The sequence below is a fragment of the Ruditapes philippinarum genome, unplaced genomic scaffold (assembly GCF_026571515.1).
Source record: "Ruditapes philippinarum isolate M1 unplaced genomic scaffold, ASM2657151v2 ctg10244_1_1_1_1, whole genome shotgun sequence".
Lineage (NCBI taxonomy): Eukaryota > Metazoa > Mollusca > Bivalvia > Venerida > Veneridae > Ruditapes > Ruditapes philippinarum.
The window spans coordinates 1-15,635 of record NW_026860459.1 but is presented as its reverse complement, the minus strand read 5'-3'; the positions used below and the strand labels follow the sequence as shown (position 1 = coordinate 15,635).

Genomic DNA, 15,635 nt, shown 5'->3' with positions numbered 1-15,635 from the left:
AAAAACAATACAAAAACAATCGAGAATAAAATATCTGACCCTGTCCCCCTTGAATTCATAAATCGGTGAAATAATTCGGGAATGGGGTTTTCGCGAAATAAAGATCACGCGAATATGAGTGAATATAAGTGATTTACAGTATAGAATTGCTCTGCTGAAATGCCGAGCTGTCAGGGCAATCTTGCGGGGCATTTTTAAATATAGTGTAATAAATGTTCTGCTGGAATGCCGAGGCAGTAGAGCAATTTAGCCAGACATTCCTAAAATAGTGTATAAAATGCTTAGCTGGAATACTCAGCCGACAGAACAATCTAGTACAGCATTCTGAAACATGTAAAATTTATCTGCTTGATTGTTCAACTGGCAAAGCATTCTTAAGTAAAGTGTATGCTAGGTTATCCAGCAGAGCATTCCTATATACAGCATAAATATGCTCTGTTTGAATGCTCAACTGGCCAAGAAATCTAGCGGTACATTCTAGAATATTATATAAAATGCACTATGCTTAAGAAGAACATAATAATCAGGTGGACAAGCAATCTAGCGGGATATTCAATGATATAGTGTAAAAATGCTCTGCTGGAACAGTATGGCATTCCCAAATGGAGTGCTGAATATGCAATCTAGCAGGCCATTCATCGATATTGTGTAAAATTGCTTTGCTGAAATGCTGAACTGACAGAGCAATCTAGCGGGGCATTCCTAAAAATAGTGTAAAGCATGTTCAGCTAGCAAGCAATCTAGTAGAACATTCTGAAAGATAGTGAAGAAATTCTCTGCTAGAATGCTCAGTTGGTAAAGCAATGTTGCGGGGTATTGCAAAGTATTGTGTAAAAATATCCTGCTGGAATGCACAGCTGGCAGAGCTGCTATCTTGCAGATGTTTCTAAAAAATACTGTAAAAATGCTCTGCTGGAATTCTCAACTGGCTAAGCAATCTTGTAAGCATTTTGAAATATAGTATAAAATGTCACTGCTTGAATGCTCAGCAGGCAGAGCAATCTTACAAAGCATTCTTAGATATAGTGTAAAATATGCTAAGTTGGCAGTGAAATCTAGCGGAGCATTGTAAAATACATTATAATAGTTTCTCCACTGCAACACTTAGCTGCTTAAGCATTCTAGCAAGATATTCTTAAATACGGTACGAAAACTGCTGTGCTACAATGCTCAGCTTTCTAGGCAATTTAGAAGAGCATTCTGAAATATAGTATAAAATTTCTCTGCTGGAATGCTGAGCTAGCAGGGTATTCCCAAATACAATGTATAGTGTACATAGGCTCTTGTAGAATGCTTACCTTGATTATAGAAGGGCTTTTTAAATACAGTATATAATTTATAAGCTGCAATTTCAAGCTTGCTGAGCAATCTAACAGAGCATTACTGAAAATAGTATAAAATGCAAAGTTAGAATGCTCAGCTGACAGTGAAATAAAGCGGGAAATTCCAAAATGTAGTGAAAAAATGCTCTGCTGGAATTCTTAGCTGGCTATGCAATCTAGCAGAACATTCCTTACTGAATAGTGTAAAAATGTTTTGCTGGAATGCTCAGCTGGCTTGGCAATCTAGCACGGTATTCTTTAATATAGTATAAAATTGCTGTGCTGAAATGCCGTCTGCAGCTGCGACTGACATCCTCGCAGACTCCCAGGAATTCTTGTACAAATTGATTTATAACCTATTTTGGGTTTAAGTTACCATAAGGAGTTTATTTCGTTGGTCTGAGATTGATTATTGGGCACTCGAAACCTTTCAGGAATTTTCAGTGCAGGTGATGACATTTGTAACTTCTACGATCCCTAATTTCGCTGGTCTGCGACTTAGTCTGGGATACTCGGACAGTTTCACGACCTTGTGCCATTTTATTTACTTCCAGGGACCCTCCAGAGCCAAGTTATCTTGTCTACGACTAATTCTGAGATAACTGAAGACTTCCAGGATCTTTTGTTGCCAATTGACATCGTGGCATTTTCGGCATTTTCGAAATGGACTCTGGATGGTCCTTAGAAGTCAAAAATATCATTATTCCCATTTGCACAAAAGATACTGAAGGTCTACGAGTGTACCAGAATAAGTCATAGACCAACGAAATGGACGCTGGATGGTCCCTAGAAGTACAAAAATGTCATTATTTGCATTTACATCAACAATTTCTGAAAGTCTTTGAGTGCTTAAGAACCAGTCGCAGACCAACAAAATGCACTGAAAAGGGTCACTAGAAATCAAAAATGTCATCTCCATTGGCATAAAAAATTCCTGAAAGTTTGCGTGTGTCCTAGAATGAGTTGCGGACCAATGAAATGGACTCAGGGTGTCCCTATTCGTAAAATTGTCCTTAGCTGCATTGGAAAGTCGACGAGTGCAAAAGGATCAGTCGAAGACCAACGAAATAGACTCCTGAGTGTGACTTGAACTCAAAATAGGTTATGTTCCGGTAAAAAACGCTCTCGGAGATGAACATTCCAGTAGAGCATTTTACACAATATTTTGGAATGCGCAACTACATTGATTAGCCAGCTGAACAGAGCATTTTTACACTAGATTTAGGAATGGCCTGTTAGCTCACCTAGCAAGCTCAGCATTCCAGCAGATAAATTTTATACTATATTAAAGAATGCCCGCTATATTGTTATGCCAGCTGGGCTTCCAAGCAGAGCATGTTTCACCTTTTTAAAGAATGCCCCGCTATATTGCTCTGCAAGCTGAGCCTTCTAGCCGAGCATTTTTAATTAATATTTCAGAATGCTCTGCGGGATTGCTCTGTCGCTAAGCACTTTATACATCTTTTTAAGAATGACCCGCTATATTACTCTGCAACGTCGGCATTCCAGTAGACAAGCTATATTACTCTGCAACTTCGGCATTCCAGTAGACATTTTATAAAACTTTATTTGATAATGCCCAGCTCGATTGTTCTGCCAGCTCGGCATTTCAGCAGATCAAATTATATTACATGTATATGCTTGATTGCTTAGCAAGCTGAGTATTCCAGCAAAGCATTTAATCAAACTATTCTTAGAAATGCCATGCTAGATTTCCAGGACAGCTGATTATTCCAGCAGAGCATTTTTACAGTACATTCAGGAATGCCCCTAGATTGCTTAGCCAGCTGAGCATTACAGGAGATCATTGATTTCCCTATATTAATTGTAATGTCTTTTGCTTAGCTCACTGTTCACTGCTAACCTCTCACATATAAAATATATCAGTTTGGTTTAGCCAAAATGTTAACATTTGTGAAGAAATATCTCTTTCCCCTAGTTTCTTGTCGAAAAGAAGACAAAAGCAAATTCAATATATTTGGTTATTTTGAAGTTTTTTTATAGATATATTGATAAAGAATAGATGGCTGCACAACATACAGAACCAGAAATGGAGGTTTGGCGAAACGTCTTCGATCAAAACACCAGGAAGCTTAAAATGTATCTCATCCCCGATGAAATCATTCACCTGGACACTGGGTTCGAATTATTCTCCTTCACTGACATTCGGGATATTAAGGTATAACATCAAATACTTTTATGATACGCTTCACTGCACATTGTCTTTATCTTAATAGTATTTATATTAAATGTCTGCTAAAAATTTCTCCAGGAATGGAAACAAGAATCATTATTATATTATGTGGACCAAGAATTCCAGGGTCAAGAATAAAGTCTGTCCCTGGGATACTTTTATTACAAAGAACCGTGTTTGAAACATCTTTACAAAGATATTTTGCTCTTCACCACAAGAGCTTAGATAGTATCGGGCATCCAGCTTAGCTGAGCCGACAATTTACCTTTTGAAGAAAATATGGCACTAGTGGCGATAAAATGTATATAAAATTATTGCATGTACAAGTACACTTTTTAATGAATAGAATTTTCAAAACGGGTTTTTGTTGTTACGAGGACTAACTATCATAATGTCCATAACAGATTGTGTATACGAAAATTAAATACATGTATTCACATTTGGACATTATTTTAATATTAACTTGAAAACATTGAATAGGTTAAGCGATAGTGAGTCTTGTGTGTCGTTACTACCTTTTACTTATCCTTTACTTTATTCAAAGGTTATTTTATTGTTAATTCAAAAGCTTGAAAATGTTATAACCAATAAATTTGATAATATTTAAAGATAATTTTGTATGCGGCTACGAACTGTGACCATGGAATATCTGTATTATAATATAAACAGCTTTAAAAATGTATATCTACAATAGAATGATTACAAAAGCAAGTACACTGTTACAGGAAGAGACAAATACAACAAAGAAAAACGAAGCAATTTTAACAAAAGTAAGATCAAAAGGCGAAGATGCTTACAAAGACTTCAAAGAACGTCTTAAAATTACAAATCAAAGCAAGCTTGCAGATCTTTTGACTTATACAGAGAGGGGATTAAGTACAGAGGAGATAGAGCAACAACTGGACAAAATGTTAAAAGAACAAATAACACGTACGGAATATGATAAACAAAAAAGAGGTAAGTGAAAGTTTATATGCACAGAAAAGTGTAGGGTCTATGTGCTTATACTTTGGAGTTACTATTGTCAAGTTATCTTAACTTGTGACTCATTATGTGCAAATGTTTTATTATGTGTTTCAATACTTATTGTCCTCATGATAATGTCCTCATTATTTGTTTTCTCAGACTAGTGAATCAAGGAGAGGTGTTGGGTTTCAGTATATCATAATTTATAAACTCCAATTTCGATGGTAAAGGTGAGCGTCTGACATTAACACAATAATAATCTACGTCAAACGTTATTGGTCTCCTCGTTCACTGGAGGAGACTAAAATGCCTTTCCCTCATGGGTTTGAACGCCACTATGCAATTTGTTATGCATTTCATTCCGTCCAAAATCAGGAAACAACTTTAACCGTCGTATATTTGCACATTTAAATTTTTCCAAAAGAGCTGCATTTCCTTGAATATTACATGAACCTATTGATGCATTTGATTGAGATCGTTTTACAAGTTCTATTATTGATTTCAAATGTGTACAAATGCTGCCCGTGTTATTAAGAAAATATAGCAAATAATTAATTGCATTGATTGTGTTTTCTTCCAATTACTTTTGAACTGAAAAAGACACATATCTATCCCACCCTCGTCATCACTAGTAGACATTTGTGCTGGTTTGTCGTTGTGCCCAAGATCACTACCAACATCAGCAAATTATGAGTCGGGCTACTCCAAATAACAACGGGAAAACAAATTAAATTATACTGAAAAAATATAAAGCTATTACTTGATATGTTAAACAACATTAGTGATATATAATTGGTCGTATACTGATGGAATCTGTGTGAGAAATAAAATTGTTGTTAGAATACCAGATTATGATGATGAAGAAGTGTATAAAGAGTTTTGTACTTGAGGCGATTCTTTTGGTTTTGATGACAAACAGTTACTTGAAATAGTAAGTTTCTGAAGTATGTGAATCTAATCGAAAGTCCTTAGTTCCCATTGATTAAAAACATCATTTTGTTATTATTGAGTATCGTCCGAAGTGATCATGATAGAGCTATCTATAATTGTCAATGTTTTGTTGTTTACTCAAGATGGCCTCACGAAAAAGTGATAATCACATGTATACCATGTTAGATGTAAAGTTAATCTTCAAAAGGCTGGCTAGATATCTTACTGAGCATGCGCAATATGTAAATATTTTTAACTTACTTATAGCTGAAACTATTAATATGTAAGTACAATACATTAAATTATTTGTAAGTACATAGTTAAGCATTATCTACAGGGATATCATTTTATTAAGTATGCATCATTTTTAATCATTTCTTAAACCATTGTCTTTCAAAATACATATAAGACTGCGTTTACGATAAAGTGAACTTTTGTCTTCCTTTTTTTCTGGAGTAGAGATTATGTGAATGACTGGATTAATTACTCATTGAGAGTTTTTCCGACATTTAAGCTCTGAAAAGGATGTTGCATTATTTGTGATTTATTAGCTGTGATGAAGGGCAAATTGCTGATATGGGTAGAATAATGAAGTTTAATCAATACTACTGACGCAACTCCTAGAATACACTTGCCGTATCCCCTGCTTTTCCCAGCTCAGAACGTAATACCTCTCCATCTGTAGTTTCGGAAAATTACTGTAATTATATTACACACTGAAGTGGTAACAGGTTCATAAAGCACACCTGGTAGCTGTTATATATTTACGACACACTTAGCGGTTACAATTATAAAAAAACACACGTTTATGGTGACTGTTATCATACAGCACATTTTTATGGTAACTGTTATCATAAATCACATAAATCACACTTTTATTGTCAGTGTTATCATACACCACACTTTTATTGTAACTGTTATTATACACCACACTTTTATGGTAACTGTTATCATACAGTACACTTTTATGGTTACTGTTATGGTAACTATTATCATACAGCACACTTTTATGGTAACTGTTATAATACAGTACACTTTTATGGTCACTGTTATCATACAGCACACTTTTATGGTAACTGTTATCATACAGTACACTTTTATGGTTACTGTTATAATACACACTTTTATGGTCACTGTTATCATACAGCACACTTTTATGGTTACTGTTATGGTAACTGTTATCATACAGCACACTTTTATGGTTACTGTTATAATACAGCACACTTTTATGGTAACTGTTATCATACAGCACACTTTTATGGTTACTGTTATCATACAGCACACTTTTATGGTAACTGTTATCATACAGCACACTTTTATGGTTACTGTTATGGTAACTATTATCATACAGCACACTTTTATGGTTACTGTTATAATACACACTTTTATGGTCACTGTTATCATACAGCACACTTTTATGGTAACTGTTATCATATAGCACACTTTTATGGTTACTGTTATGGTAACTATTATCATACAGCACACTTTTATGGTTACTGTTATAATACACACTTTTATGGTCACTGTTATCATACAGCACACTTTTATGGTAACTGTTATCATATAGCACACTTTTATGGTTACTGTTATGGTAACTGTTATCATATAGCACACTTTTATGGTTACTGTTATGGTAACTGTTATCATACAGCACACTTTTATGGTTACTGTTATAATACAGTGCAATTTCATGGTTACTGCTATCACACAGCACACTTTTATGGTTACTGTTATCACACAGCACACTAATATGGCAACTGTTATCATACATCATATGTTAGTGGTTACTTCTTAACTGAGATTTGTGTCGGATAATTGGATATAACGGTAATATGTATAAGCTATGCGGTAAGTGGAATATAAGGGTTGTATGTATATCTCCTGTCGGCAAGTTGAATATCACGATATATATAGCTTCTTATGACAGTATGCATAGTTTGTGTGTCACAGTATGTATAGTTTCTGTCGGCAAGTTGGATGTAACAGTTTATATGGCTTCTTTCTGAAAGTTGAAAAAAAAACGATATACATAGCTTCTGTCGTGTATGTTATGGTATATATAGCTTCTGTCGGCAAGTTGTATATAACAGTTTATATGGCTTTTGTCGGCAAGTTGAGTATAACGGTATGTATTAATAATATATGTCATATGTTTGCGGTTCGGATCGGAATATCCGTCCCGAGGTGACCCGCCCATTGGGCGGTAACAAGGCTTGCCGAGTTACCGCCAATGGGCGGGTGACCGAGGGACGGATATTCCGATCCGAACCGCAAACATATGTCAGATGCTTTTTCTTGTATATTCTACCATATTCCATTATATTTCAAATTCTTTATCTTTACTACTTTCTTACAACAGCGTATGAATTACAACTTCATTCATTACTGTAAAATGACGTCATCCTAACCGTGCCATTGTACAGCACGCGACTCATCTGGAACCCCCCATGCCAGATTAAATTTCTGGCATAAGTAAAACTCACGGAAACGCCAGTCTGATAAGCTTTTTTCGGTTAAATTGAATACAAGAAAAGCATTGATGCAAAGCATCAAAGGGCGTCCAAACAACAGGTGCAGATGAACTAGTAGATATATGATGACAAGATATTCTTATAAACTTTTCAATGGTTCATTGGGTTTTACCAGAATTGTATATCACTTTTGAATGAACGGACGAAAGACATTGTTCATTATTTATAACTTTGATCGGCATACTAGAAATTAGAATATTACTTGTTATTTCTTTATGATCGTGGTTATTAATAGCAACGGATATACATGTATACAATCATTTATAATCCATATGTGTAACGCATGATCAACACCATACTTGTGTAATTGTCCCTTATTATGTTATTGCTATTAACGAGGACCCCCTCTTAAGGTATCTGTTCACACTAAGTAACAATATGACACTTGTTATATTACCATGTTGATCATGTTGAGCATAATTGTTTATTATACAATAAATGTAATTTCTATTTTAATAAAAAAAAATACAGATTTTATGAATATTGTTTTCTTTTCTTTTTTTGTGTGTGTTTTATGCGCTATTTTAATACTTAGTTTTTACGTTTACTACTATTTTAAGAATTCAATTGTCATAATGATCGACGATTATAAGTCAAAACTTAACTGGAAAAAGTCAGTAAATCATGGTTAATCTTTCAATTTATAATATTGTTTATTCTTAAACCATATACATGTACATTTGTATTTTTCTTTATCATTTTTTAAATCAATTGAATAATTCATAAAATCTGATTTGTAACTTTGAATAATTCCTCGGAATCTTTACTAAACACGAATAACAAATTGTATAAAATGTTTTAAAGTTGATAGTGTCATATTAATGCCATAAAAATGTACATTTTTTCTCAATTATTGTACATATTTATTGTTTTTATCTCATATAGATAAAATATAACATGCGATTTGTGTTGTTGGTTTTTTTTTTTCGAATTGTATGTTTATGTATAATAATAATCAATCAATTCGAGAGTTGATCTGTGTTTATTAATTATTGTAACCAAACTAAGTGACAAACATTCATTTTGAAAAAAAGCTTATTTATCTGTAAAATATTTGTTCTGTTCTGTAACGATATCTACTCCAAAACCGGGAGAGACCGGACAATAAACGTGTGGTACTATTCGCCGGTCATTAGTAAATCCCGGGAGAGACCGGGAATTACCGATAGGAGTACATCCCTCTATAAATAGATTTTCTGAATATTTAGGTCATCAACTCATCATTCTATTAACAGCTTTCGGAATAACATACCATAATAACCCACTGTGTACTACAAAATGATAAGCAAAAATACCCCGAAGAGCGCGATTTATTGACGGAAAAGGTTATTTCATTTGAAAATGTTTGCATTGCGAAATTCTCCAGTTCGCCATTCATTGTACATATCGCGACTAATTAATAATCAAGCACCCTCATACCGATCGGAATGATCGGCTTTTATTATTGGCAACTATAAAAGGCTCGAGAAGTTGCTGTCGCCCTTTCACAAAATCTCATTTCATTCCAATAGGCGCCGCGCTATATACAATATGCAATATGTTGGGCAAACTAAGCATGCAGTTTCAATGAATAGTAACAAATTTGATAGATCTATCATCTTCCACAAAATATTGCCTCACACTTTAATGTGAATGACTTTGATTTGAATGATCATAATTTCAGTGACTTTTCATTTATGCCCATATATCTCATTGAAAATGATATTGGCCGTCTATGTACAGACATACACTACAAACACAATATCCAGAAGGAATGCATACAAAAGTTATTTTCTGCCGATTGATACAGATTGCATTTTTACTATATAACTCTGTATGAGTATGCTTACTGTTTTTTTTCTATTTAGGTTTTTTTAAATATTATATTTCTCTAAAGGAAATTTATGTATTTTTATATCCAAATAAATTACTTAGCTTTTGTCTTATTTGTTTAATTAAAACCATTGAAAATACGCATATTTGATATGTACTTTTTTCGCCATGTTAACGTTACGTAACTTATTTTACCTCACGTCCGTTGTTTGTTTTGATTATCTATCCTGTTGAAAGCGTAATCCGAAACGTTGATAAATAACAATTAATCAAAATTCACGTATTGATGTTGATTTTTCTATCATAAATCCTCAAGTATTTATGAAAATAATTGCCTACCGACTATATATATGTTGTTGTAAGAAACTGGGTTCACTTACCGAAACATAAAAGGTTAGTTTAGAAATACATACATCTTCAAGTGTAACATTTTCAAGATTAATGTAACACGGTACGTTTAATTATTATGCCATTGTTATGCAGACTACGCTAACATTTCTATACTATTTTCCATGGAAAACTAAGAACAAACATAGGCAAGTTAACCAGTTTTACTTTGTCCAAGTATCTTTTTTTAAATATACTTTTTTTGTTAAGAAACTGTTCTAAAAAAGTAGATATATCAAAGATATTTACTTTTTAATCGGAGTACTTAAATTATACATTATTTGTTTTAGATCGATTGTGAAGGAAGCTTTAAGCTTAAAGACACTCTTTCGAATTCGTTCCTGGAACCGACCAGTACTTGGCAATGAGTGTAAAGTTTCTTGCTCAAGGAAACAACGACTTGCCTCTGACGGGATTTGAACCAATGCGGCTAGCGATCATAAGGTTACTAGTCTGACGAGTTTACCACTCGACCAAGCCGCCACTGAACAAGTACTTGGAGTACTTGTTTTCTATTAAATTTTAAAACAAGTTGAAAGGTGGATAATCCTGAAATACGTCTTTTTTATTATTTCTCTTGATTTTTTTCTAAAATAGAGTTAAAAGGTAGTCATTTCAAACTTGTGTGAAATATTTGTTGAACAAGGGCAGAAAATCTGATAAGCGTGTTTGCAGAGTTATGTTCCCTATTCTATTTTGCTTTTACTTTACTTTATTTCATGCTTTCAACGTTTAACTGTAATATATCAGATAATTATATTCTGATAATCACTAGATCTAGTGAAATTTATAAAATATAATTTTCAATGTAGCCAGACTAGATTTCTATTTCTTGAATATCATACAGCTAGGATTATTTACCGTATCGGCGGTGCTAGAAAAACCTGTCTTACACCCTCCGCTTTAAATGACGTCATTGCCGCGCGCCTTTTATGAATGCATAGCGTTTTAAGGACGACGTCATTTTACCGTTATGAAATGAAGTTTGTAAGTTTATACGCTACTACATGTATAAGAAAAAAGTATGTCATGAAAATATCAGTTTTCTTAATTTCTGTTCCAAAAAAAAATGACATTTAATATGCAAGAAAAAAAAACACTGGCCGTCGGTACAGACGGGAATGTCTAGCTCTCAGGTAACTGTTTAGCGGAAGCTCGGCATAGCCTCGTTACCGCCGTAAACAGTTACCCTCGAGCTAGATATTCCGCAAACTCCTCACAATGATTACCTCCCTTGGCAAAATTGTAATCTCTATTGATAAGGGGAGATCACTGCTTATGAGGTCTGTACCGGCAGCCAACTGCGGATGAAAATGATATTATAACTTAATTAAATAATAGGCAATAATAAATGCCGTCATACGTAAATGTTGCTTCTTTAAGAAAAGAAAGTCGATTTCATCAAAGAATCTACATCATGTTAACATGTTAAAAAATTAGAGAAATTTAACAGAACTATATTTCAAAATTGATGATGTGACGTCATGATGTGGTAACGTCATATAGGAGAATGTGAAACGTTACTCGGCAGTAGAAAATACTTAAAATCACTTATAAAGCATGAAATAAAAAGAAGCAAAAATATTTGTTTTAGAAATAAGATTGATCAAAATTTCATTTGTGAACATCAGCTATTATATTTTACTCGTGTCAACGCCACTAGTGAAAATATTGGTGTCCATCTGGTGTTCACTCAGTGAAATAAATTTCAACAATCAAATATCCTCTATCACTGAGAAAAATAAAGCACGCTGTTGGTGTGTTTTTGTTGTTTTTTTATCTCTATTATTGTTAGTCAGGGACGTAACCAATTTTTGGTGTTGGAAGTTTATAATGGTTATTTTCAAACAGTTTTTGTTAACGTTATCGAGTAGCGTGTACCTTAAATTTTGGAAGATCTTGAACAGCAATGTTAAAAGTCGCGTCGCCTCTTAATGTCGCACCTGAATTTAAATGATGCAAGGTTGACACTTAATGTCGCAATAACGCTAAATGTCGCTATAACCCTAATGGTAAACATCGCACTTTCACACAAACAGTCTTGACTGACCGTAAGACACATCTAATTGACACTATAAGGAATTGTAAAATTGACAACATAGGACAGTTATATGTCTTTAAGGATTCCACAATGCAAAGTTTAAGTTAACTGTTTATGAGTTATGACTAAAACTTTGCTTTTAGAAGGGCTGTTTTTCAGAAAAGAGGAAACTCTAAGATAATCTGTAACATATAATCATTATGAAAAATGTTTTCCTATTGATCATTATTAAGAAACAAATAATAGCATTCAGGTAACAAATCACACAAGCAAAATGATTGTTTGTACACAAAATGTTTGAAATATGTATAAAAATGTGTCCCCACCCACTTTAAACTTTAAAAGTCTAAATATACCTAAAATTTACAACAATGAGGGTCCGTTTTCAAAGTTAGTCTAAATGTTCTGAAATGTATTTTGGTTGATCTTCCAAAATATAAAATACTTTATTTATTTTTTATTCTATTATACTTTGAAAATATCAGGTACCATATTTGCTATTAAATTTGGCATTATTTAGCCAATAAATACCTACAATAATAATATAATAAAAATCAAACAATTTACTTCCCAAAGGAGATCTGAGAGATACATGAATAATGTTAAAAGAATAAAAAATAAAGAAAAAAATTGCCCCTTCTGGGGTTTAAACTCATGTCCCACAGTTTTAATGCAATTGACAGTAATTCTAGCCAATTTGAATACCAACTGTCTGTTTCAAACTTTGTTATTTGCTCTATCAACGTAAAATATCGTGATCGCCTCTAAATGTCACAAGGATGGCTATAAATGTCACAGTCGCCTTGATGGTAATATTGACTTTCAGCGCTGAATGTCACACATAAAAATTCAGGACCGTTAAATGTCGCAATGTTAACGCTAAATGTCAGTTGTTTTTTTTTTTTTATAAATATTTCTCTCCTGTAAAAGTTAATTACTCCAAATTAAAGACTACTGTGACGTCATGCTATCATCATTATGATAAGCTACACGTCATCGTGCTAGTAGCTTTCGGTGTATTCACTCCTGATAAATGCTTATGTTTATGTACGAAAACTGTTCTGAAACTAAACATCATTTTCATTACAATACAACGCTCACTCTGTCTTAAGCTGATATGTTGCTCATTGAAAACACTGTTTTCAAGTTGCTAACAGAATTTTGCTAATTTGTAAACACTTTTGTTGTTACAGTATATGGTGCAAACTAACAATAAATGAAATAAATTTGGTTACACAAAAATTCTGGTCAGTGCAGGCCCTGTAATGTTTTTCCTACATCATCATCATCATCGTCATCATCATCATTATCTTCGACATTATCACAATCATCCATAATCAGCAGGAGCAGCAGCGACATCCTCATCATGATCATATTCATCTATGTGCACATGTGACATTTCATGATTTTGTTTAACGATTATAAGGGGTTACCTTTTAGTGCTACCTGTCTAATTTATGGTGGCTGATTTGAGCCATTCGTGTTTTTCCTTGCCACCCTGAGTCCCTGACAATCGAAAAGTCGAATATTAACAAGTTATAATGGCCAGGGCGCGGAGCGAAAACACGCTAATTAGCAGGGACGCGGTTGACGTTTCATTTATTAAACTAATTAGCTAATAAGCGCACCCCCGCCGTTCTATACACCTCGTTTCGCGCCCCTGCTAATGAGCTTGGTTTCGCTGCGAGCCCCGCCGTTTAATTTTTGCATCTCGCTCCGCGCCACTGCGGGGCGACGATTTATTTATTAATTCATTGATTTGTATTATAAACGTGCTAAACTAATTTTTAGTAAAAATACATGTATCTATAAAAGCAAATGATCATTCATGATAAATAATATCATCGCCTTATTTGTTGAGCTTCTGGTCTTCATGTATTTATAAAAAACGGAGTCTGAAAATTAGGCTATCATATTTAAAAAATGTTATTTAAACTCGCATAAAAGCATAAATAAAAAGAAAATTTGTTGTGAGTATATTTTGTTGAAATACTGATTTCGAAGCTCACTCATAAATAAAATTGCATCTTACACAAAAACATATATCTTCTATATTTTGACATTTTTCAAGCTATCATCACTTCAATCATTAATAATAAATTATAAGTGTGCACTGTACTCTTTTTTCAAAAGATAATATTAATGCACCATATTATTTGCATTACTTTAACCATTTATTCGAGGCAATGGTCTTTTGCAAAAGAGGTAATTTGTATGTAATTTGTAGCATATGCATATTTGGCCGTCCATTTTTTATTTTAATAGTGGCGTATGGTAAAAAGTGCCTTGAACCAATCAAACCTGCTTTGAGCATTTACTAAAAAACGTTATTTAGTCTCTCTATTTTCACGTAAATAAACATAATTCGGATGGCTATAGCTTCGGACAAAAAACATAAATGTCTTTTGTTTTACATTCATATGTGTAATAAAACATGCAATATGTTAAAGCACATGTTTATGGTAACTGTTATCATACAGCACATGTTTAAGGTAACTGTTATCATACAGCACACGTTTATGGTAACTGTTATCATACAGCACACGTTTATGGTAACTGTTATCATACAGCACATGTTTATGGTAACTGTTATCATACAGCACACGTTTATGGTAACTGTTATCATAGAGCACACGTTTATGGTAACTGTTATCATACAGCACACGTTTATGGTAACTGTTATCAAACAGCACACGTTTATGGTAACTGTTATCATACAGCACACGTTTATGGTAACTGTTATCATACAGCACACATTTATGGTAACTGTTTTCATACAGCACACGTTTATGGTAACAGTATCATACAGCACATGTTTATGGAAACTGTATCATACAGCACATGTTTATGGTAACTGTATCATACAGCACATGTTTATGGTAACTGTTATCATACAGCACACGTTTATGGTAACTGTTATCATACAGCACACGTTTATGGTAACTGTATCATACAGCACATGATTATGGAAACTGTATCATACAGCACACGTTTATGGTAACTGTATCATACAGCACATGTTTATGGTAACTGTTATCATACAGCACACGTTTATGGTAACTGTATCATACAGCACATGATTATGGTAACTGTTATCATACAGCACACGTTTATGGTAACTGTATCATACAGCACATGTTTATGGTAACTGTATCATACAGCACATGTTTATGGTAACTGTATCATACAGCACATTTTAGTGGCTACTTCTATTTTACAGCACATATTCAATTACAATGGTTCAAGTCTTGGAAAGTAGGTATCAAAATTCTTATAACTGATTTGATTAAATTGTTAATGTTTCAATTATTCTTCAGATGAAACAAGGCAGGACAGACAGAAGAAAGGAAACATTTTTCAGAGGTTTTTTGAGAGGAGACGTTATAACCGGATGAAAACAAGTAAATTTTTACTTAAATAAGCTATGCATGTGACTTTCCAGAATTTTAAAA

General features: G+C 33.6%; 1 protein-coding gene across 1 annotated transcript in view; it reads left to right on the top strand.

The window, feature by feature from the left end:
- Positions 1 to 15,584, top strand: part of LOC132760152 (uncharacterized) — a gene marked incomplete at its 3' end in the record, with an annotated part of 41,048 nt that extends 25,464 nt beyond the window's left edge. Inside the window, exons 2-4 of the mRNA XM_060752060.1 lie at positions 3,327 to 3,501; positions 4,242 to 4,473; positions 15,501 to 15,584. Coding sequence (XP_060608043.1) covers positions 3,346 to 3,501; positions 4,242 to 4,473; positions 15,501 to 15,584 — 472 coding nt within the window. The remainder of the gene's footprint in view (positions 1 to 3,326; positions 3,502 to 4,241; positions 4,474 to 15,500) is intronic.
- Positions 15,585 to 15,635: the final 51 nt, after the last annotated feature.